Genomic DNA, 25,459 nt, shown 5'->3' on the forward strand with positions numbered 1-25,459 from the left:
AGCAACCATGTTAATTTATAATCCTAATTTTGTATTAAAATACACCTTGGCCAGCTGAAGATCTGGTTTTTCCTCCATGTTTGAGTTTGAAAACCTTAAAAAGCTCCAGAATTACAGACCTGCAGTCAATGTACAGCAGATGGTGAACATTTAGATCAGATGGTGGTGGACTCAACCCAACTTTAAAGGAGCTGATGTGGGGACGCTGCATTTTAGGGGAACAGGTTTCCATGGCAGTGATCTGTTCCATTTCTGAAGTGCAAGATGAAGAGAGCTCTGTCTGGTCTAGGGTGTGAGAATCCTATTCTGTTTGGTCCCTGACTGATAGGTGCAGGTCCTGGGTGTTCTCTGAAGACTTCATACCCCAGTAAACGTAGCTGAGAACTTCTGGTCACCTGGAGATTAGTGTAAATAAGGGGGGCACGTTTACAAATGATGAGGTTAAAAAGTCTCAGGTACACCAGACTGCTGTAGTCTGAAATCAACGCAAATGGAAGATTTAGTAGAAATAGGATCTTTTTTTTTTTAATATCTAAAAAAGTGATTGTATGAAACAATATCAGCAGATTAAGCATTCAGTTATTTTTCAGTGATGTCGACCTGTCATCTTTTTGTTTTGATTTTATAATTTTGATTACATTTTTAATGTCTTGCAAGAAAAGGATTAAAAATGTCACCATGTGTGGGGGAAAAAAAATATGTTTAGGGCGATGTTGAGTTGGGGAAGAAGGGTTAAAAAATGAGAAGGTTGCTCCGTCCTTGGATTCGCTCCCGCCTGAAGCGAGGAGCCGAGTTTGAGACCATTTGGGTTGCTTGCTTGATGATTTGCAGTTTGCCGTCCACGGACTTGAGCTTGCATTCCCTTCCCCCTTTTTTTCTCCTGCAGGCTCTGATGGGGGAGGCTTTGAGGAATAATGATGGAGGGGGGGGCGGGTTGGGGAGATTCATTTGTTTATTTTTGCTTTTGAGGTTGCATTTGTTATTCCTTCCCAAACCTGTAACTTTCTTGGGCATGGAGTGTACAGAAAGGATCGCTTTCATGCCATCTTCTGTTCTTTAATTTTGTTGCATCTAATAAACAAATTTAAACATAAAATGAGGCCGTGGGAAGAAGAGAAGACGGGAGAAGAAATAATTCAATTAATTTGCTGTTAAATACTTAGCAGTCCGATGTGACCTGCATCCTCTTTGTTGCCCTCTAAGCTTCGTTGTTATAAATGTAGAACATGGGTGACAGATGATTTCTAAGTCATATTTGACAACTTGTTTATAATTTTTCAGGGTCCAAGAGGTCCAGATGGCTCTTTAGGAGAACAAGGGATGCCAGGTATTAAGGTAATGACAGCTGTGCATACTGCACTATGGCGCATATGTAAGAAGTCTTTCTCTTGTAGACGCAGGGAGGCTTGTTTTTAAACCACATGTGCAGAGGTTACAGCAGTTCTCTAAGCGCACTTACACATATTAGTCTGGCTTGAAAAACAGCCCCTCAGAACGGCTCTTCTCTGCTATTTGGTGTGCATTAAAAGTTCTCTGCAAACGTGCGCATTCACACGGTCATATTGCATAAAGTTTATAGGCAGATCCAAACCCGCCTCCGCTCACTCTGGGTTTGCTCACCCATGTTAGTTTACCCCACATATCGGAGGGTAATTTTTTTCAAAGGCCGTCTCTGTGCATAAAACGCTGTTCTGCCTGCTGAAGTCCAGTGACGGATTTAGGGTTTTGTCACTCCTACGCACTTTTGGTGCTGTTGCCCCCTTCCCCCTCCTGGACAAGGGACAACAGAACAGAAGGTCTAAGACCTAATCTTCTGTGCTCTGCTGTACCTGCTCCAGGATCACCTCCTCCCCTGAAGTCCCTGCATGACAGGAAGAGAGTGGCTAAATTAGGGAGCAGAGGAGCTTTTTTTTTTTTTTGCTCCCTGCTGTGTGCGCTGGTGCTACTCCTCTCTCCCAGGACAGGAAGGGAGATGCTGGAATAGAGTAGAGCAGTTTTGCTTTGCTCTGTCCCTTCCAGCCTCCCCCTCCCCTCCACTAGGAAGAGGAGAGCAGGAAGCAGAAGGATGTTCTTTGCTGAGTGAGATAAAGCGCAGCTGCTAGGTAGGAAACCTTCAGCCGGCCTGCTGTCCCCCCAGTGTTTGCCACCCTAGGTACAGACCTAGTGTGCTTATCGGTAAACCCAGGCCTGCAGAAGTCCCTTTGAAAGTTACCCCTTAATTTTTCAATGCCATTTCCATAAGTAAAACAATGGTTTACTCATGGAAATGTTTTGGGGGTTTTTTTCATTTCCCGCCCTTTGTGAAAACGTCTGCAGCAAGGGGTTGTTACAAGGGCCCAGACTCGAGACCATATTGCTCCTTTTTCGAAAGATCTGCGTGGGTTACCTGTTGAGTGTAGAGTAAAATTTAAAATATTGCTGCTAGTATTGAAACAGCACATGGCATTGCTCCTAGCTGTTTCAATTCATTTCTTAAGATCTATCAACTTGTGCGCCCATTAAGGTCATTCCTTCCATCAAGCAGATTAGACTCGCCAAGTCTCAGACGCTTGTTCTGTGTAGCTGGGCCAAACTTGTCGAACAGTTTGCCAGATGAGCTTAGAGCAGAAACTTCATTGTTGAGGAAACTTTTAAAAGCATATTTTTTTCAAGCAGGTCTATTGATTTAAATCTTGAGGCAACCTAAATAAATCTGGCAATAGCTTGGTTGATTTCATGTTTGATCTTATGTTTTGATTTTATGTTTTTATCTTAAGTATGATTTTATGTTTGTTGGTTTTATGTTTACTATTCAGGGTTTTTTTGGTGTTTTGTATTTTGTAAATTTGGTTTTAATTATGAATGCAATATTCAAAACCAGTTAGTAATGTTGATAGAGCGGTTTATAAATTCTTAAAATAAAATAAATAAAAGTATGTGCATAGGCTCTGTGCAAGTATTTTTTGAAAACTAGTGCACAGTCTGTGTTACAATTACTGCTTTACGCTAATATGGGCAATTAGAAAGTTACTTCCTAATGGGAGAAACCCATTGGTAGACCTGACCCTGTCTTTAATATTCACGTCCTATAAATACAAAGATTTCTTGTGTGTGTACAAGTCACTGTGTTGGTATGTGCGTTACAAACTTACTCAGTATTCACTTTTGTCAGGGAGAAAGAGGAGACCCTGGGAAAAAAGGTGTTAATGGACCGATTGTAAGTATCTGAAATCTGTGCCATTTTAACCACTACTAACCACTTGTTCTACTATTTTTGATGCTTTTTTGATATTAACCTGGCCATAAATCTCTTTTTTTTCTGTGTTGAAGGGTAAAGCTGGAAGCCCTGGAGAAAGAGGTGATCAAGGCCCAGCGGTAAGGAGTGATGAAATATGTGATATTTATCAGCACAGCTGATGCAGTGACATGTGAGAAATTGAACTGCACTCTGGCAGCTCCTGATCACTAACTTGTTAAAAGATAAGAAACAGAACACGACTAAATAGTTTTCCCAATGGAGAGAGGGAAGTAGTAGTGTGCCCCAGTGCTGTTCATTAGTGATCTGGAAAAGGGAGCAATGAACAAGGTCATCAGATTTGCAAATGGCACCAAGTTATTCAAAGTAATTAAAACACAAGCTGATTGTGAGAAATTCCAGGAGAACACTGCAAGACCTGGGAGCTGAAACTTCCAAATGGCAGATGAAATGTAATATGGACAAGTGCAGAGTCATGCACACAGGGAAAAATGATCCTAACTATGGGCTCATTTTATGTCTGCATTACTGTAAAGCCTACAGGTACTTTTCCTTTGAAAATTATCCCACTAAAACTACATGCAAACATACACCCACTAATGCATGCACATAAGATTTAGAGTAAAAATATGCACACATTTTTGAAAAAGCAAACTTATTAAGTGAATTTTCCAAGGAGTTACACATGTAAATGTAACATTATTATAGCAATTTTCAAAAGCCATTTACACATGTAAAGTTCACTTCCATGGGTCAATCTTATGGATAATTCAATGGTATATATTACAGCAATTTTCAAAAGCCCACTTACATGGGCAAAGTGCATTTACATGTGTACAATCCACTTTTAAGCGTGTAAATAATTTTATAAATCAGGACCTTACAGGTGAATTTTCAAAAGGTTATGTGCACAAAAAGGGCCATATACGCATGTATGTGGGTCAAGCGCGCGCAATACTTATTTTACAAAGGTATCACGTATGCACGTATGTGTGTGTGCGCAAGAAGAAGAAAAAAGGGTCAGGAAAGGGATGGGGCATGATTGGACCGTGGGTTTCCAGGGCAGGGCCAATCGTTTCACTCGTAAATCTGTATTTTAAAACCAGCGGCCACAGCGTGCGACAGGTTGTTAGTTATCAGGCCAATAGAGAAAAACGCGCGGGAGAGCCACGAGCGCACAGGCCACTCTCCTGGGCGCGCGATTCAGGAGGGTGGCCTATGCAAATTAGGGCCCGCGGTAAAAAGAGGCGCTAGGGACACTAGCGCATCCCTAGCGCCTCTTTTTCGACAGGCGCCGACACTCAATTTTGCCGGTGTCGGTTCTGAAACCCGCTTGCAGCCACGGGTTCGGAAAACGGATGCCGGCATAAATGAGAGTCCGTCTTCCAACCCACAGGCCGATTTTTAATTTTTTTTTTTTAATTTTTAATTTTTTTTTTTTTTGGGGCCTCCGACTTAATATCGCTATGATATTAAGTTGGAGGGTGTACGGAAAAGCAGTTTTTTCTGCTTTTCTGTACACTTCTCCGGCGCTGGCAGAAATTAAAATGGGTGGCTTCGCTGCACGTTTTACTTTCTGTATCGCGCAGAAATGACTAATAGGCCCATCAACATGCATTTGCATGTTGCGGGCGCTATTAGTTTCGGGGTGGTTGGCCGTACGTTTTCGACGCGCTATTACCCCTTACTGAATAAGGGGTAAAGCTAGCATGTCGAAAATGTGCATCCAAACCTGGGTTAACAGTACATTATATATATTAAATTCCTTGCACAATTCCAGTGTGCAAATGCAAAATAATTAATTGTTTTGTTGCTATATTATTGTCCAGTATAGTATATGCCGCACATTTTTTGTTGTGATTTTCCTATATGTGTGTGCTGTTAACTCCGCCTCTTCTCTGTGTTATCGCCTTTTCTAGGTATGCCATATTTTTCTTGAGATGGGGGTGACCATAGCTGTATATGATACTAGCCATAGATCTGTACATAGGCATTATAGTATTCTCCAGTTTTATTCTACTTTCCTTTCCAAATCATCCCTGACATTCTATTTTCTTTCTGAACCACCACCACGCACTGAGTTGAGGATTTCAACAAATCATCCATAGTGTCTCCAGGGCCCGTTTCCTGGGTGGTCATTCCTAATATGGAATTCAGCATTGTTCATCTGTTAATTTGTTTTCCCTCTGTGCATCACTTTGCACTCGTCCACATTAAATTTCATCTGCCATCCTCACAAGGACTTTCTGCAGCTCTTCACCGGCAGCTTGTGTTTTAACTACTTTGAATATTTTTGTGTCATCTACAAATCTGATCATCTCGCTTACTGCTCCCTTTCCCAAATCCCTGTACAAATCCCTGGGGCACGCCACTATCTCCATTTCTCCAGTGGGGAAAACTGATTATTCAGTCTTATTCTCTCTTTCTTATCTTTTAACCAGTTGCCAGTCCACGGTAAGACATCGCCACCTCCTGACCTGTGAGTTTTGCATTTTTCTGAGGTGTATTTTCTTGTTGAAAATTGATACAAAGCCTGTGGGTAAAAAAAATAGCCCCGTAGACTTTGTTCCAATGGAGTCCGTTTTAAAATTGCCCCAGAAATGACAATCCTCATTCTTTCTCATGGCATCCACAACTGTGGCATTGGAAACAAAGGTACTTGTCTCGGTCAGCATCATAACTGTGTGCTTGAAATGTAAAACCTTCTATCTGTCACTGGGTTGGTCTTAATGGTTGTTCACATTGGTGTTGCTTGGGGTCATGTCCATTCCCAGCATCTTCCACAGACCAAACCTTAATCCTTCCTCTCCCCACAACACACACACACACTGCAGATACTTCTTAATTTCCTTTATTGTTTGGCAGAGTGGCTGGTTGGATTCAATCCAGAGTTTGGCCACCACAAGATAATAAACATTGCTTAGCTCCGGATCTTTGATTATCTTGATATACCATATCCCATTTAAGGAAGTGTTGCATGATCACATATATAATGTATCATTGACTTCTGACAGCTGAGGTTTTGAAGTTTACGCAGCTCATAAAGCAAGTATGTGTGTGTGGATGTCTTTTGTGTTGGAACACGTATTCACTCCAGGTCAAACTAACCAGCAGCAGGAGCATTGAGCGCTCGGCTTTATTTTGATCCTCTCCACCAACAATTGCATTAGAATTCTCCTCAACCCCAACTGAGAGACTTTGAGCAGTAAAGAAATTAAGAATAAAATCTGTGAGTTGAATTTTGAGTATACAGTATTTGTAAAACTGCAAGATACGCGTGTATCTCGGACATCCTGGGGAGGGGCCAGCAGTTATGCACATAAGTTGCTATTTTGCAACCTGCTAACGTGATGCGTATAAGTCTTTTACTTGCGTATATTTACTCCTGCTTAATATCTGGTATAAGGGCTTGTAAACATTCCAAAAGTGAAAAAATGCCTGGGTGGGAGGGTCTGGGTGAAATGGGGTGACATCAGGCCAAAGAGCCGGGAGAGTCTTCACGATCTGCAGATGGACGGGGCAAACTGGTAAAACTGGTTATTTCATTGCCACCTGCATGTTATAAAATCCCCTGATTTATGCGAGAAAAATCTGATTTACAGGGGGGTAAATGCTTCTAAGCAACATGAGAAAATCTATTTCTGTATCCCCTTAAAATTCGAAGTACAAATATGCGGGTATTTCATTTTTGCGCACTTATCCAGCTAAATTCCAATTTCTCCGGCTAAGTAGCACTTAGCAAATTAGAACGTATCCAGATAAATAGCACTTTTGTTTTAGATTTATCCAACTATCATATGTACCCAGATAAGTCAGAAAAGAGCTAATTAAATAGAAAGATAGTCACATAAAACAGAACTTAACCACATAAATCAAAACTTATCCATATAAGTCCCACTACTTTTCCAGATAAGTCCGAACTTGCATGCATTTGTAGTCATATTTTATAACTTGTGCATATCATTTGCACGCAGGTTATAAAATACAGTAGTAAATTACCATGTGTCCATATACACGCGTATAAAGGTGCCCAGAAGCAGTTTTGAAAGTTATCCTCCATGCTTTTTTAAATTAAAAAGTCTGCAGTGCTAAACACGCAGGAAAATTACAGATTAGGAAGTGCACAGAAACCTAGGTAGTTCCGTGTCCTTACTCAGATGTACACTTGCAGAAAGCCTTGTAATTATTTCTGTAAAACATATTAGAAGATTCTCCAAGGACAAGCAGGATGTTAGTCCTCACACATAGGTGACATCATCGGACAAAGCCCGGTATGGAACTTTGATCTCAAAGAATCTAGAACTTTCAAACATGCCCTACTGAGCATGTGCAGCTGTAGTCATCAGCCTGCCTCCTAGGCAGAGTCCCTCAGTCTCATTTTTTTCCACGGAGCCATGTGGTTGCGGGAGCCATGTGCTTCATGGTATTCAGCTTTGCTCTCTCCTCACACTTTTGGTAATGATTTTTTCTAGAGCTGCAGCTCTTCTTTCATTTACCTTATGGTAGTTTTATTTTGTTTCCTTTTCCTTTTTCTTCTTCTTTTCTCTGTCTGCCTGCCACATAGCAGGCCTTAGTCACTGTGCAGTCTGCCAGAGTCTATTTCTGTCCCTTATTTATATATATCTATATATCTATATCTATCTATCTATCTATCTATCTATATATATATATATATATATATATATATATATATATATATATCTTGAACAAACACAGACTAAATATATACAGAATAAAGTGCTTGGAAAGCACACCCAAAAAAAAACAAAAACAACTGAAGGAGGAGAAAAGCACTAATAATAAAGATTTTTTTCAATAATTTTTATATTTATTTGTTAGTGAATCAGTTAGAAGCAACACACTTCAGATAATACATGCCAGGATTATTTAATATACATACATATATAAGGCGAGACTTATGCAGACAAGATTAAAGGAGCATGAGCAGTCTATGGCTAAACAAAAACTTTTTACTCACTAAAGTACACTTGAAAATTTGTCAACAATAGTATCAGCTCAATTTGTTTGATACAAAACGTTGCTCAGTTTACAGACTTGAAGTTATTCTATTACAGCATTCACTAAGAACTGCATATGTTACCCAAAAATTACGAGTAGAAACTGGCAGGGCAGCTCTTGTGCTAACACTGCCAAGCTGTGGTATGGCAATGCCTGGAGGTCAAAAAACTTGGTTCCTAAAGATGACAAAATAACTTCAAAGACAACTCCACCAGATGTTGGTGTTTTGAGATCCAGGGTTAGATGGTAAAATCCCAACAAGGACCTTGTTTCACCGAAGTGGCTTCCTCAGAGGAGACCCTTGTTACAGGCGAATGGAAGAATCTGTTTCTTCAAGGCTGTTCCCAACACCCCCGGAAGGGAAGGGCCAATTCCACTTACAACTATCAGCAGAGCCGACAGGGATCTGGCTACTCTATATTAGCTTGAGAGGAAGGTAAGCTACACCTTGCTGGATCCCTTCAATTTAATCGGAGGCCTCGAACTGTAATCCGCTGGAGCAGAGACCAGGGAAAAATGGCATCGCTCAGGCCTTACAGAGACTGCCGCGTGATATCAAAACTGGAAAAATCTTTCAAAAGAACTGCAACGCTTAGGGGGGCAAAATGTTTCCAGTGCCCCAGAAGAACAGGCGTCTATGAAACCCAAAACTGAGCTGCCATGCACGGCAGAAAGTGAAAGAAAGTTATGCATGGGAACAAGTCAATGGTTTCTAAAATAATGCAGACCTTCCTTCTGCTTCCTGAACAGAAACCGCTGTGCTGGCAGGACTGACTCAATGCAGTCAGTGGATGATCCGTGTAGGCCGCTGAGGCTGGGGACTCGCCTGAGTTCTACCCGGGCAGGAGTTCCATATCATTTCACCAATCAATCGGCATCGATGGAGGTTCAGACAGTGTAGAGAGCGAGGACTACACTGTTCATATTGGGGGAGGGGGGGGAGAGCTCATCCACCCCACATTCAAAGGAACTAGTCTCCATGGGCAGGAGCCCTGGATGACATAGCCTCCCCTCCTGCTTGCTGGTATGGCATTACAGTCTCCTTGTGAGAGAGGGTGAGCAGGAGCCTGGGCAAGCAGCTTGGTGCCATGCCCAGTAATGGTTACCCATGCACATCTGTGACCAGCGCACCATAAGAACATAAGAACATGCCATACTGGGTCAGACCAAGGGTCCATCAAGTCCAGCATCTTGTCTCCAATCCAGGCCATAAGAACCTGGCAAGTCCACAAACACTAAGTCTAATCCATGTTACTGTTGCTAGTAATAGCAGTGGCTATTTTCTAAGCCAACTTAATTAATAGCAGGTAATGGACTTCTCCTCCAAGAACTTATCCAATCCTATTTTAAACCCAGCTACACTAACTGCACTAACTTAATCCTCTGGCAACAAATTCCAGAATTTAATTGTGTGTTGAGTGAAAAAGAATTTTCTCCGATTAGTTTTAAATGTGCCCCATGCTAACTTCATGGAGTGGCCCTAGTCCTTCTATTATCTGAAAGAGTAAATAACAGATTCACATCTACCCGTTCTAGACCTCTCATGATTTTAAACACCTCTATCTCATATCCCCCCCTCAGCCGTCTCTTCTCCAAGCTGAACAGTCCTAACCTCTTTAGTCAGGGACCAGGACTGCCATTGAGCACCTTGGTCACCCTTGACGCCGTCAAGGTGCCGGGATACCCTCGATGCCATTGGGGTGCGTGACCATCCACAATGTTGTAAGGGATTTCTGTGCCCTAGGCATCAGTGGATTCGATGCACTAGAGTTATCTAGTGCCTTGGGCCTCAGTGCAGTGGAATAGTGGCTGACCTCTAGTGTCGGGGACCAGGTCTTCATGTGCCATGTGCCATGATCCCTTGATGCCATTGGAGCTGAACTAAGTATTGATGCTCTTGATGCCCTTGATGCCAGTAGGGCATATTTGAAAGTTCTAGATTCTGTGAGATCAAATTTCCGTACCGGGCTCCATCCAATGATGTCACCCATGTGTGAGAACTGTCCTCGGAGAACACCTGTTATAGGTAAGCAACTCTGCTTTTTCTTTACAATAGCAGATGTAATGCCAAATGTAGAGGCTGATATACTAAACACATACTTTTTGAAGAAGTGTGTGCATGGGAGTAAGCTGCATAGAGCACATGCAGTGATGCAAACACCGATTCCCCAGTTCGTTCCCAGTAAAGAACAGGGCTTCCTAACCCCCTTAGCTAGATAGCCTCCCTATTAGCCCCCACCCTACAAACACAGCTGACTAGCCCTGATTTTTTTATTGTAAAACTTGTACGCCATCCATAGCAGAAGTAAAGTTATGTGGTAGAGGACACCGGCGCACGCTTGTGTGCATAAATACTTGCACACGTGCTTCAGGTTACAGACCCAGATGCCCATGCCTCACCCCTTTTTTGACTTCCCAATTTGTATGCATCCCGGGAGATCTGTGCGTACTCTGGCGCCTCTTAAAATCCACATGCTTTCAATCACACACATGCTCTCTCTAGTTCACTTACACACAAGCTCTCAATCACACACATGTTCTATCTCACTTACAAACAATCTCAATCACACACATGCCCTCTCTCTCACAGCCACAAGCCAGCCAAAAACATACTCCATCTCTCTCTCTTGCGCACACACACATTGACACACACAAGCACCTTCCCTGACACACACAGAAGCAACATTCCTTTCACACATACACACACACACAGAAGCACCCTTCCGATCTCAAACACATATACACACAAAGGCCCCCAGCTGAACAGCTCGTCTCCGGCTGCGGCTGGCTGCGTGGCCTCCTTCATTTTTTTGGCCCCCGCCGGCCTGGTCTCTGCTGTGGCTGACTGCGCGGTGCCCATCTTCTCTTCTTCAGCCCCCGCCGGCTTCCATCTAAATTTCTTTGGCCCCCACCGGCCTGGTCTCCGGCTGCAGCTGGCTGCGCGGCACCCATCTTCTTTTCTTTGGCTCCGCCGGCCTCCATCTTCTTTTCTTCGGCCCCCGCCAGCCTGGTCTCTGGCTGCGGCTGGCTGCGCGGTGCCCATCTTCTCTTCTTCAGCCCCCGCCGGCTTCCATCTAAATTTCTTTGGCCCCCACCGGCCTGGTCTCCGGCTGCGGCTGGCTGCGCGGCACCCATCTTCTTTTCTTCGGCTCCGCCGGTCTTCATCTTCTTTTCTTCGGCCCCCGCCAGCCTGGTCTCCGGCTGCGGCTGGCTGCGCAGCACCCATTTTCTTTTCTTCGGCTCCGCAGGCCTCCATCTTCTTTTCTTCGGCCCCCGCCGGCCTGGACTCTGGCTGCGGCTGGCTGCGCGGCACCCATCTACTTTTCTTCGGCTCCGCAGGCCTCCATCTTCTTTTCTTTGGCCCCCACCGGCCTGGTATCCGGCTGCGGCTGGCTGCGTGGCACCCATCTTCTTTTCTTCGGCTTCGCCGGCCTCCATCTTCTTTTCTTCGGCCCCCACCGGCCTGGTATCCGGCTGCGGCTGGCTGCGCGGCACTCGTCTTCTTTTCTTCGGATCCGCCAGCCTCCATCTTCTTTTCTTCGGCGATAGCTGGCTGTGCCAATCTTCTTTTCTTCGGTCCCCACAGGCTGCAAGAGATCATTAACAGCCACGTGGAGTTGAGACCACGTGACCAGCTAGACTGGCTCACCGGGGGAAGCCCGATCTCCCGATAGGCTAATCTGCCCCTGATCTTATGGTAGAGTTTGTGAGCATGACATCTCTTCCAGGTAACAGCAAGGGCATCTGAATATTCTTAGTTCTGTCTTGATCTGGATCATTGTCACGATGGAGAATTTGGAGTGTTATTTATAGCACCGAAGGATGAAGATGATACAGCAGCTTTTCCATTCTTGCGGGTGTATTTGACTATATGCTGTTGTGCTAGGTATCTGTGCTATGAAGACAAAAGGAATAAAAGTTTATAGAATGAAAAGCTTATGATCATTCACTGCCAATTTTGTCCATGTGGAGTAAGCAAGTGAAGCAGTGATTTTAAAACTTTTGTGTAAGGCTTTTAAAACTTTTGTCTCACATTTTTATAGGGCGCAACAGGGCCTCCTGGAAACACAGGAGACAGAGGACCTGTTGGAGAGCCAGTAAGTATAACCAAACACTTTTAGGATGATATTTTATTCCTGTAACCCAGATTTCGACTTGTAACTGTAGTGTTATTTATCATCACTAAGAAAAGATAATGTAACACAATCACGTCATGGACTCTGGCAGTCGCCGGAGTTGGCATTGGTGGTCATACTATGGAAATTCATTGTAAACTACATTGTTATGTAGCTCCTGACCACATGGCATTTTAATATGACGTTTATATCTTAGACTTTTTTGGCTAAATGACTTTCTTCTTGTTCCTAGAAAGCCACATGGACTTCAGTGTGGTTATTTCTAGAGAAAGGGTAATAACTAAATATAGTTAGAACTAGGTGTGGCTACAGGAAAATAAATAAAATGCATTATCTTGATCACAGAAATCTAAATCATTTTGTTGTAAAAAAAAAAAAAAAAAGTGCTTTCCTGTTAAGGCTGTTCATAATTCCAGTGCTTTTGTGTAAGTTTAGCATTGGGGAAGTTACCATTTGAGTCACTGTAGGCTGCTGTTATTCCCTGTCAGTGAAATATAGCATGTCAAGAATGTTGCTTGGTTGATTATAATTTGCTTTTAGTTTTTTAGTCATTCCTGTGGTAATGACATCACCCAAGCCTTTTCGCCACTTGCCCGAGCGCAGATTCAAACTTCTAATAAGCAAAGTAGTTCTAGACGTCGAGCTTGGCAGGACAGAGAAGCAGCACTGAAAGGAAAATGAGGTCATGGGGTTATGGGATCTTTCTCACTCATTGCCACCTTTTCATAATGTGAAGCCTTCTCGTTAGCAGATGGGGGTAAAAAAACCAATACAAATCAGAATGAAAATGGGGACTTTCTGATGCAAACTCCTGATTTATCAAATAGCATCTTGCTAGTATTGTGGCTTTTGGTGGCATGGGTTTTAAAGCAGCAATAGTGAGAAAGAAGTGTGCGGGAGTATTTGCAGTCTCATCTCTTTCTGCCACTTTTCAGAGCTTGACCATGCGTTCTTTGAACTTGATGCCATGGCATGCTATCCCTGATCTCTCCTGACAGAGCTGAGGGGTACGGAGTTGTGTCTCAAAGTCGCAGGCCCAGCAGTCGGGCGCATAAAGCATCAGATCTCAAGCCAGTAAAAAAACACTCAGGCACAATAAGTTGTTCTCCTTGCAAGGCCCGACAGACAGCTGCTGCTGCGTATGCGTCATTATCTGCAGATTTCTAGGCTGTTCTTACCAGATGTTTCAGGCTTCATTACACTTTGGATTTATTTTTAGCAAGAATATTGCAAGCAGATATGAATGGTGGTAGTAACCGAGCACTTCCCTAAAACAGAAAGTGTACCCCTGCTACAGTGGGGAATAATTCCAGAAAGAACCTTCCGGCATCAGAAAGAACTGTAACAAAATGCTGTCGTTAGGTCTCCTGACAAAAGGGGGACTCTGGGATATTGTGGACACCAGAGAGAATAAAGAAGCAGGGTGTGGGCAATGCACAGATAACACGTACGCTAAAAAAAACCCAACTGATCAAAAACCCACTCGGGGAATCTTTTGCATACATTTCCAAACCAGATACACACTCAACAAGTCACCCTTCCCCTGGAACTGTCTGCATACTGTTCAGAATCAACAGTCTAAGCATATCGGGTATTGGGACAGTCGACAGTCACAGGAGAAATGCTCGGGCTTGAAGTGGTAATGATCAAACCCTTAGTGTAAAAAAAAAAAAAAACAGCTTCATGTAAGACATCACAGGCTTTCAAGGCAAGTTAAAATTGAAACTAAATACCTTCCTTGCCTCTATCGATGTACTGATCACTGTACATAAATATTGCCCTTGGTGGAATAACTGCATGTAACAGATTTAATTTTCATAAAATGTATTAGGGATGTGCAGAAGGAAAAAATTTGTCGATTCTTATTCGTTTCGCAGGACCCAAATGCGTTGCATTCGTTTCAGGGGGGAAAACCCAATTCCTTTGATTCGTTTTATTCGTTTTCAGTTTTCCCATTAAAGTCAATGGGGGAAGTATTTGCAGCCTATTTTTGGCTGCAGAATTGGGGTTTTCTTACCAATTCTGATGAAACTTCTGGGGAGCAATCATCAGAACGAGAAAAGAGCTCCAAGGGACTTAGACTGTGGCAAAGTGGCATGAATAGCCTAAGGCACTGTAAAGGGGCAAAGGGGTACCAGGAGTGGATAGAGTGCTTTAACAGAGGTGCAAAGCATCAGCGAGAGTGTCAGAAACACAGCACAGCTTCAAAAGAGAGCACCGATAACAGTTGCATGAACCCTCAAAGGCAGCACGACAGGCAAAGTGGCAAGCAAGTGGCATCAACATCCTACAGAACAATGAAGGGGGAACATAGCAAGCAGAATGGGTGTAAGAAAAAACCACAAGGTGCCGATAAAGGGACAAAGCAGCAGAAAGACTAGCATTAATATACTGAGGAACCATGATAGTGGCAAGAACACCACAAGGAGTAGAATCGTTTGGTGTATGGCAGCAAGGCAGAGTGGCAGAAAGTTGATAGGTGCAAGACAGTCAGGCAGAGCGGAGGTAGTCTGGTCCCTGTGGTTTTGATAGGGGCTAGACAGACTGGCAGAGCTGAGGTAGTCAGGTCGCTGTGGTGTTGTTAGGGGAAAGACAAGGAGGCAAGACAAGATGAGGCTCAGCTTGCGGCACGACTATCAACTGGGGCTTACTGTCCACCCGACCCATCTTGAAACACGGACCAAGGAGTCTAACATGTGTGCTAGGACCTGAAACATGATAAACTATGCCTGGGTGGGGTGGAGCGTTTCTGCTGTGCACAGGGCCGGTGCAAGGATATTAGGCACCCTAGGCAAACCTTACAGCCTGATGCCCTACCCCCACCTCCCCATACACAATTTTAAATTATGCATTTAACACATATTTTACATGAAAAGTGACATTCTGAGGTAAAATTAATATATACGTTACTGTGATAATTTCATGCACTGTTGTGATGCCAACAAGAAAACTTTGCATCTTGGAATTCATATGGCATCATACCTATTGTGATATATTTCGGCACGGTCCTCCCGTATCAACACAATACTATCTGCCAACACTCAAAGAATAACAACCCTACCTATGAAAAAGAATACCACAAATATTACACCAGAATCTAAAATATCAATACACATCCAATCAGGAAAATAGAACCGGCCAAGCTACTACTACAGATCCCTACAGAGAAACCACATACCCTGTTTCCCCGAAAATAAGACAGTATCTTATATTAATTTTTGCTACCAAAGATGCACTAGGCCTTATTTTCAGGGGATGTCTTATTTTTCCATGAAGAAGAATTCACATATATTGTTGAACAAAAAAAATGAACATTTATTATATTCTGAATAGTTGTCTGGTTATGCAGGGTAAAAAAATCACAGCTGCATGCTCTGGTGTTCTGTGCGACGGGCATGCTCCCAAATAAAAACTTTGCTAGGTCTTACTTTCGGGGGAGGTCTTATATTTAGCAATTCAGCAAAACCTCTACTAGGTCTTATTTTCGGGGGATGTCTTATTTTCGGGGAAACAGGGTATTAAAAGAATGCTTCATCTCATTCTTTGCATGCAAAACACAGACCCTCACCAAATACAGAATAAAGCCACATAAATTATAAATAGAAATGTGCAGATAACAACTGAACTGTAAAACGCATCACGTCAGACTCTATACAGTGCAACAATGGAAAAACAAAAATGTCACCATTCCTCGTGAAACAATCAATAAAATCAAGATATATAAATCATTAATCATAATAGTAAAATCATACTAATAAAATAATTTCAAAACAGCTGATGAATAGAATATCCAATAATTAAAGACTCATGCAAATTTTGAAAGCTTTACCAAACACCAATAAAATATGTCAAACAGCAGACACATCACATACTACCAAATAATTAAAATGGTAGTCAATCAAGAAAAATGAACTTAAAAAGTCACCTTTACTTACCCTCTCCAGCAGTTCTCCTACTCCTTTCCCTTGCAGGCCACATCAGAAGCAGCAGTAGCTACTGAAGCTGTCCTCACTGCCCTCTTCCTTAGCGACCACAACCAGTCTCTTCTCTCTCTCACACACACACACACACCAGTCACACCCTCAGGACCAGTTTCTGTCTCTCACACACCAATCACCTCCCCAACCAGTCTCTCTCTCTCTCTCACACACACACACACACACACCAGTCATCTCCCTGATCAGTCTTTCTCACACATACACACGTCACCTCTCTGGCCAGTCTCTCTCAATCACACAATGCTCTCTCTATTTCACTCTCAATCACACACATGTTCTATCTTACAGCCACAAGCCAGCCAAAAACATGCTCCATCTCGCACACATACATTGACACACACAAGCACCCTCCCTGATTCACATATACACCACACACATACAGAAGCACCCTCCCTATCTCACATACATGAAGCACCTTCCCTGTCACTCACACAGAAGCACCAGTTCCTTTCTCACATAAACACACACAGAAGCACCATTCCTTTCTCACATACACACACACAGAAGCTCCATTCCTTTCCCACATACACATACACAGAAGCACCCTTCCGATCTCAAATACGTATACACACAAAGGCCCCCAGCTGAACAGCTCGTCACCATCAGCGGCTGGCTGCGCTAGTCTTCATTTCGCTTCTTTTCGTCGACTCCTCCTTCCAACAAAATGGTCAAGTCCAAACTATCTGAGGAAATTTGGGCCAAGTCACCTTCTCCCACTTGACCCCTGCTATAAAACCCCTCACCTTATTCACAGGTGGACAAGCATCAGAGGAAATATTTAAAACGTCCACAAAACATTTCTTAAGCAAGTCTCTCAGGGATGTCCAGAAATTCAGGAGTCAAAGATTCGGATGCCTAGCAAAGTTCTGCAATTGCTCTACTTTCCTGTGAACGGCCATTTTATCTTGGACTAGAGCTGCATTCACAGTCTTAATTTCTTAGACTTCCTTCTTTACCTTCTCAATTTTCTCTTTGAGCTCCAAAGAAGCCACTTACTGGTTGTGGGCAAGCACTGATACAATCTCAACCCAGGAAGTAATATGCAAAGCACGGTTAAAGCAGAATCCACTCTGACCAGTGCTGTCCAGATGGCATCCATTGTGACCACTGGTGGCTTAACAAGAGGAGACAAAAAGGTGTGCTGGGCATCATGAACAAAAGGTCCCTCTGAGGTTTCCACCGACTTGTCCCTTGGGACCAGGGACTACCTCCAGCGCCTTCTCCCCCTTCTCGCAGTTGACCTGGAGCACTATATAAACTGTTCCTCTTCCATCTGAAAAATCAGGGCATCAAGACAGCTCCCATTAGGCTTTGGCCCCCTCCACAGTATCCTATGGCACAATGTTATCCAGCCAATTTGGAGATCCAAGTTCTTCTCCATGACACTTGGTCGCTCCTTGGATCAAGTCGAACAGTGGGGCTGGGTTCCTCTGACTTACTGGGGATGAACAGTCAGCAAACTCATCCAGGGTGCTCTGACCCTCTCTAAGGCTGACAGATCAGAAGGGTATATCTGAAGCTTTCCCTTCCTCATAGGCATCATATTCAGGGAAACAGAAAAGTATCAAAACAGGAGGAAATCGCCTCACAACCACTCGTGCCACCATCTTGACTCCTTCCCCAGCTTTGTGTCTCCATGCAACATATTTCTGAGATCACTAGCACAGACCAGAAGCTATCGCAGAATTAACTAACTTCATCCTCATTCACAGCTACTTCATGGTCCCATAATGAAATGTGTTTATTGACCGAAAAGAACAGTATTCCAGGATGGCACCAGAGTACGCTCTTCAACAGATCCAGAAGAGGAATTACGCATCACACCTTTTACAGACTGTTGATAAATTAATGACATATTTGTAACATGGATTGAAGGAAAAGGGGATTTTATGCACTTTCATGACTTGAACACATTCCATCCATCAATCAAATTCAAAATGAATTACTTACTGCATAGAAAAAGAGAGAGCTTCTTGCACACCATAGTCTCATTGAGGGCCACTTTTAAAGGCATTTTTGCAGGTAAGATAGTGCTTTACTCATGAAAAGGAGGCTAACCTGTCTGCATTCTGCCACTGGGTGCATAACTTTATGCACAGATAGGAGAGGCATTCCCGGGGGCGGGGCTGGGGGAGGAGTTAGCACTCACCGTGTACGCGCATATACTTTGCTAGAAAGAGCATCCATACAAACAGCTTTTTCCCTTTGAAATTTGGCGTAAGGTCTGTGCATAAAAAGTACCCACAGACTTCACACGTCTGCGCACAGTTTTAACGTCGCCACCATTAAAAAGTTGTCACATACAAATAACAGTTTATAGAAAACCTGTCATCAAAGGAGCAGCTGCCTGAGAGTTTCCAATGTTCATGTACTGTTTCCATTAAATATAATCACATCGCACGATACTATTCCATCTGCTTTGACCCAAGACAGACCAAAAAAACTCTCAAATTACAGAGAGTGCTTATCACAGTACAAATGAAAGGAAACCACAGAATATATGCCTCTTGAAGTAATGTGCAGCCCAGAACTAGAGACACTATGAAATCATAAGACAGGAGAGTTCAACTCTGGGCTTCGAGTGCCTCAAATAGGCCTGGTTTTCAGGATATCCGCAATGAATATTCATACATGCAAATCTATCTCATGCATATTCATTGCGGATATCCTGAAAACCAGGCCTGTTTATGGCTTTCGTGGACCGGAGATGCCCCCCGCCCCCCGTCATAACAGATCTACTGGAGGTTGAAACCAACATTTCCTGCTCTTCCAATACCAGCTTTCTGGCAAGCAGTCAACATGTAACAAAAACTGGCAAGAAACTAAGTCACAACTGAAATTTTAATGAACGGTGCCAGCATGCTTCCCAGGATTATAGAGTTACTCACATGGGAAGATATTTAACAGAAAAAAGTTTACATTCCTGTGCCTCTTTTTTATATGGTGAACATCATCCAGTGCAGTAATAGGGGATGCCATGTTCACAAGACGGGCCAGAACCTAAAAACCAGGAATAAACAACCTCAGATACCAAACAACCCACCATCAAGTACAAGAAGAGAAAACGTATTTCCATGCCACATCCCTCTGGCAATTACTTTACAGTGTGAAAGAGGAACTGCCAAACCATTCAGGAACATAAGACCTTTAAAATAGTGAAACGTTATGAAGTCATTAATCCATAGATTATTGGCCCTATATAATGGGCAGCATGAATGTAAATTAGAATGTTGTGAGAACATGAGGGAGGAGGAATAGCCTAGTGGTTAGAGCAGTGGACTATGAACCAGGAGACCAGGGTTCGAGTCCTGCTGTCACTCCTTGTGACCTTGGGCAAGTCACTTTACCCTACATTGCCTCAGGTACAAAAACTTAGATTGTAAGCCCTCTGGGGATAGAGAAATACCTACAGTACCTGAATGTAAACCGGTGTGATATCTCAATTGAGATGAATGTCGGTATATAAAAAAAAAAAAAAAAAAAAACATGCTAGTATAGTTTTTATAATAGTTATTGCAATCATTCATGATTAAAGGTCACTGTATACTAACCTACATAACAAAAAATTGTATTTCCACTATCTTATATATACACAAGGATTTTTTTTTAATGTTAGGGACCAAGAGGACAACAAGGTGACGTTGGCCCCATTGGGGAAATGGGATCTGAGGTTGGTTTGCATGCTTTATTCTCACCTCGTTATAATTGCATATTATAACAAATTAAGAAGGTCAAAATACCATGGGGTTCGCTAAAATGTAGTATTTGGTACCGCAGTTTAGTAAATCCTGTGGTATTTTCCCAGCGGTAATAATACTGCGAGCCGCTTCCCCCAGAAATGATGTACGATGGTGGCTTCTTTGCTCAAGGCCGTCATTACGTTAAAGGGCCTGAGTGGCCCAAAAGAAGCCGCCCCCCCCCCCCAATCAAAGTGTTCCGTAACTCTGGAGGTCTTGTGAGACCCCCTTATCCCATCCCCATCGCCTTCTAGAGGTGACCCTAAAGTGTAAAAAAAAAAAAAAAGTGAAAGACAGATAAAATCAGAGTTGGGTGGCTATGGCCCCCCCCCCCCTCCTCTCTTCGCAAACCCCCCAAACTTTGAAAAATTAGATCCCCTCCCAGCCTCCAAAAAGCCTCCTGCCACATAACCAACCTCCCTGGAATCCAATAAGCCCTCACCCCCCCCCCCCCCCCAGCAATAGCTTTGATCCCAGAGCGCCCTTTAGGCTGCAGGTGGTGAAACCTAGGAAGAGAAATGGTGCCCCCTGAGCAGAAGAGCAGCCAGCCAGTGCTATTGTGCTTCAGATGGCACATGGGGCGGGGGGGGGGGGGGCAGTCTGGATCCACTAGCCAGCAAGGATTGAAGGAAAGGCTTTGGGGTGGGGGGTGGGGGGTGGGATGGCCTAGGATGAGGGGGTTCCTGGAGGCCGGGAGGGTTGCTTGGGAGGCGGGGGAGAAGGCCTTCGCTACGTGGCTTTGATTTTATTTAATTTTTGTATTTGGGCGGCCGCCTCTGGAGGCAGTGGAGAGGGATTGCGGTGGAACAGGGAGGGTCTCACGAGACCCCTGCGGTTTGGGGGGCTTCTTTCCAGCTACTCGGGCCCTTTAATTAGCAGCCCAGGAGCGTTGGGATATGTCTTAAGCATCCCAGTGCTGAAAAATCGCAAGCTGGGTTATTTTATTACCATACAGTTTACTAGTAGCGAGTTGCCTTGTATGTGTTTGCAGAGAATTTGCATTCAAAGAATCTCATTGCCATTTTCATGCTATTTGGAGTAAAAGAACGTGCGTCATTGCTGCGTTAAGGCTTTTACTGTGTGGTAAACACCTATCACAGCTTAGTAAATATAACCTGAAGTTAATGTAAGGAACCAGAGGCCATATAGATTGTGTATTGAGGGCTGTAAGGGAACATGCATCTTGCTTCTATAACATTTCCTTCGGTAGGACTGTTTGAACTGAAACTAGTGATCCAGTTACAGATTGATCCTTGGAATTTTTCATACAAATGCTGTACATTCTCTCGAGCTGATAAAGATGAGCGATATAAAATGCGAGATATAAATAGATAAAATAAGAGGGCAAACAAAGGATGTCATGGATATCAGTATCATAGATATCGGAGCTGACAGACTGCATAATGGCAGTACATTGCTGCAGCTTCCTTTTCTGACTGGAGATGAGAGAATTTGAACGGCAGCAGATACGCTTCCACTGAGCTAAAGAAGAGGCTCCCTTAGCTGAGTCAGTCTAAGAACCCTGTCTATTGTAGCCTGGTAGCTTGTTTTCCTCTCTGAATTGTTCTGTCCTCTCATGTCCTGCCCTTCACACCCTGTCTTCTCAGTGATCCCAGTCTCAGGAGATAATTATACTCCTGAGCCATCAGGACTAAAAATATACAAACTCTTTTCAAACAAATTTGCATACTAATCTGATGACCACATACAAAATTTGTGTATTCATTAGTTTGCAGACCTTTTTTTTCCCCCCCCAAAAAATGGGGTAGTTGCTGGCAAAATCTGCAGTAGGTCCTCAGGAATCTACTGCGGACCATTGCAAAATCTACTGTTGCGCTCGGAGGTGGACCCTTGTCCTGAGACAGTGGAGATCTGCCTCCTTTTAGGGACCAGGAAGCTACTGCTCCCAGGGGGCGGAGCACTGGAGGAGACAGAGGCTAAGAAGAGCTTCACCATTGGAAGCCCGAGGTCCTCTCGGGAGGAGCCCGTAGGGACCTGGGCCACTTGGACTTAGGTGGGCCTCACAGGGTCTCCTGGGAGATAGAAAGTCCGGCGTGCCCACAGGCAGAAGGGGAGCGCAGTCAGGTTCGAGACTGGAGGTCAGATATAACAAGGAGGACCAGAAGAGTGTAGGCGATGGCAAGGCTAGGAACAGAGCCAGAATCTAGAGACGTGGTCAAGCAGGCAGAGGTCAAATTCCAGGAGATGGTCCGAGGAGTAGTCAGCAAAGCAGAGGTCAGATACCGGAGGTCAGATGAGGTCACAGGCAGGCCGAAGTGAGAAGGCAGGCAGGTTGAGGAACAGACTGGGGTCAGAAGGCAGGCAGCAGATGAGCAGGTCGAGGAGCGGACTGGAGTCAGAAGGCAGGCAGGCAGGTCAAGGGACAAGCCGAGGTCAGTACCAGTGAATCAGACCGGAGGTACTACCTGGGGAGACGAACAGGAACAGAAGGACACTAGAGTACTAGGAAGCAGGAACAAGGCAGGAACAGAAGGATCCTGGAACAAGACTTTTAACAAGACTGGAGCAAAAAACAAACGCAGTGCAATCTAGCATACAAGCCAACCCGATTGCCAAGGCAAGGAATGCAGGCAATGACTTCCTTATAACAGGGGATCAATCAGGGCGCGCCGCGGAGCTAGGACCCGCCCTTGGTCCTACAAGAGGCTGGGCGGTCCACGCGCGCATAGTGGCGTTGCCGAGGACGCCGAGCTCCGGCGTGAGGCCTGGTGTGCAGTGGAAGGCCCGGTGACCTCCTCTGCGGGACGTGGGAGCCTGGAGGTACTTGCAGCTGCTGCTAGGGAGGCCGACCCGGGACCTGCCGTGGAACCATGAAGGTGAGCAGGCCCATGCGCGGACGGGACGTGTAACATCTACAGTGGATAACTGCAGCTCGACAGATTCTAGCAGGTTCTTCTGGCTTATTTCTGCCAGAAGAATTCCAATGGATTTTTTTTTTCTATAAGATCTTGGAGAAATCCTCAGGTTATTTTTATGAACACAAACTAGGCTTGGTTCAGCTTCAAAACAAACTCTTTTGCACTTTCCTAATCTAAATGTGGATAACCAAGACATTTTTTGGGCGGTGGAAGGGAAGTTTCCTCTTGCTCTCTTGGGCTTCCAGCTCAATTGGAAGTGATCCATGTTCCACTACAGGGCCATGAGCTTTCATTCACAAATACCTGAGGTTTTCCCATATTTTAAAAGCCCCCTTCCAGCTGAGCCCAGCCATCACAGTGAAAGTCCTTGATCGGGGGCCAGAAACCACATTTCCTTCTGGAACTTGGCTAATATGGACCCTAAACTATGGAATAAGACTGAGTCTCCTTCCCATCTGGGACTGTGAGCAGTGTTTCTGCAGCATCCCTGGCCAGCCTGGGGAGAAAAAGTATGACCAAGGATTCAATCAAGGTTCTTCATGTTGCAGTGTCCAGCACTTACCACCGAGCTACCATGTTGACCCACAAATTTATTATAGTTATTTTATTTCTATGTTTTATTATAGTTATTTTATTGTTATATTATGTTTTATTGTTTATTTTGATGTATGTTCCTTTGTTCATCGCCTAGACTTATTGTTAGTGGTAATTTTAATAAATGTAAAAATTTAAATGTAAATGTTTTAAATTAGTTGGCCAGCCTGGTGGCTCAGTGGCACATGCTGCACACCGCAATGTGGAATATGCTAGTTTTCTAGTTTTGCCATAATTACAAAGCCTTTTGTAATGGAGATCTATAGTAACAGTGTATGCTAGAGCAGAGGCTCCCAACCTTGTCCTGGAGTCACACCTAGCTAGTCCAGTTTTCAGGATGTCTGGGATGAATATGCGTGAAATATATTTGCATAAGGTGGAAATCTAGTGTAAACACATTGGTCTCATGCACATTCATTGTGGCTCTCCAGAAACCAGATGTGCCTCCACAGTGCTAGAGAATGTTTGGGGTACTGTCCCTGTAGTTATAATAAAACAATGTACTTACAGCTCAGTCTCTGGATTCGGACAATTCCAAGGTTACATTGACAAATAAGCTCCTATTTTTCACTTTAAGCAAACATAGCAGATAGATTTTTTTTTAATAGAAAATCATTTTAAAGGGGAAAATGTTACATTGTCGTCTTGCTAGTAAAGAATGAACATTCATCTCATCAGTGCCATGCCAGACATGTCAAAGAAATGTCTCAGGGCTTTAACTTCAAAGGACTTTTCTCATAGGTGCAGGATGGGATAAACTCTTTTGAAAATTAAGGCCTTTGGTATTGGAATTTTAGACCTGTATGATGTTGGTTCTTTTAACTAACAGGGACCTCCTGGCACAGAGGGAGAAGCTGGTCCTCAAGGGGAGCTCGGAGCAAAGGTACGTCGCAGATATTACATGGGTACTGTTGTTGCTGTTTAACATCTGACAACGGCATCGTCACAGCTTCTCATCTCATGCTCATCATCTCCTGTATTTCAGGGAGACGCTGGACCTTCTGGCAGTATTGGAGAACAAGGAGAACAAGGTTTAAGGGTGAGCTGATCATGAGAATCACATTCCTTGGTTAGACAGAAAGTTAAATTTCAGCATTGAAGCAAAAAAAGAGTATTCTAGAAATCTCATGCTCCATAAATACATTTTGGGGGGTTTTTTTAAGTAAAATTTGCAACAGAAAAATACAATGCATATCACACATGAAACATTTCCAGTTTAGAAAGTTTGCGTGGCCTGCAAGTATGCGATTCTGTGAGCCTGATTTTCAAAGCCATGTATGTGCATACAACGGTTTTATTTATGCATGCGAATGGCTGTTGTAAAAGCCCGGGGCTTAGTTCGCTTTGTGTGCATGTAACCCAGTTTTGCACATATTCTATGTGACCTGGGGATAGTCGTTTCTGAGGGGGGGGATGGGGGATTTGCATGCATGCTTTTTCTGTTTTAAAAGTATGCATGTAAGTTACCCTGTACGGGTTACACCCTCGATAGAGCAGGCATAACTTTCCACGGGTTAGTCTGTGTGTGTTCCAGGCCGTTTCCCTGGAAATATTCATACTGAACTTGTATGCTTAAGTTTGCTTGAAAGTTTGGAGTAAAGTCGGTGGGCAAAAGGCACAGATAGACTTTACTCTGACCTGCTTGGTTATTACATTACCCTCCCTATGCATCTGCTTACATAGAGAAAAAGTTACAACATAACTCTGTGTGTAGACTCTTGAGCAGTACTGCCTCCTTTGGAAATGGCCAGCCTTCAAAATTATTTGGTAAATGCTAAAATACTTAAAAAGTCCCCACCTACATGTTAGCAAATATTTAAAGGGAAAGTACACAGGGAGAAGGCAGCATCTTCGACCCCTA

The 25,459-nt window shown here is 43.7% G+C and overlaps 1 protein-coding gene across 2 annotated transcripts in view; it reads left to right on the plus strand.

The window, feature by feature from the left end:
- COL24A1 (collagen type XXIV alpha 1 chain) overlaps nt 1–25,459 on the plus strand; it is a 554,101-nt gene that overhangs the window by 381,153 nt on the left and 147,489 nt on the right. For both annotated transcript variants that reach the window (XM_029618163.1, XM_029618164.1), the window contains exons 29-35: nt 1,282–1,335; nt 3,152–3,196; nt 3,310–3,354; nt 12,298–12,351; nt 20,005–20,058; nt 24,428–24,481; nt 24,584–24,637. In XM_029618163.1, coding sequence (XP_029474023.1) covers nt 1,282–1,335; nt 3,152–3,196; nt 3,310–3,354; nt 12,298–12,351; nt 20,005–20,058; nt 24,428–24,481; nt 24,584–24,637 — 360 coding nt within the window. The remainder of the gene's footprint in view (nt 1–1,281; nt 1,336–3,151; nt 3,197–3,309; nt 3,355–12,297; nt 12,352–20,004; nt 20,059–24,427; nt 24,482–24,583; nt 24,638–25,459) is intronic.

This window comes from Rhinatrema bivittatum, chromosome 10, assembly GCF_901001135.1.
Source record: "Rhinatrema bivittatum chromosome 10, aRhiBiv1.1, whole genome shotgun sequence".
NCBI classification, from domain to species: domain Eukaryota; kingdom Metazoa; phylum Chordata; class Amphibia; order Gymnophiona; family Rhinatrematidae; genus Rhinatrema; species Rhinatrema bivittatum.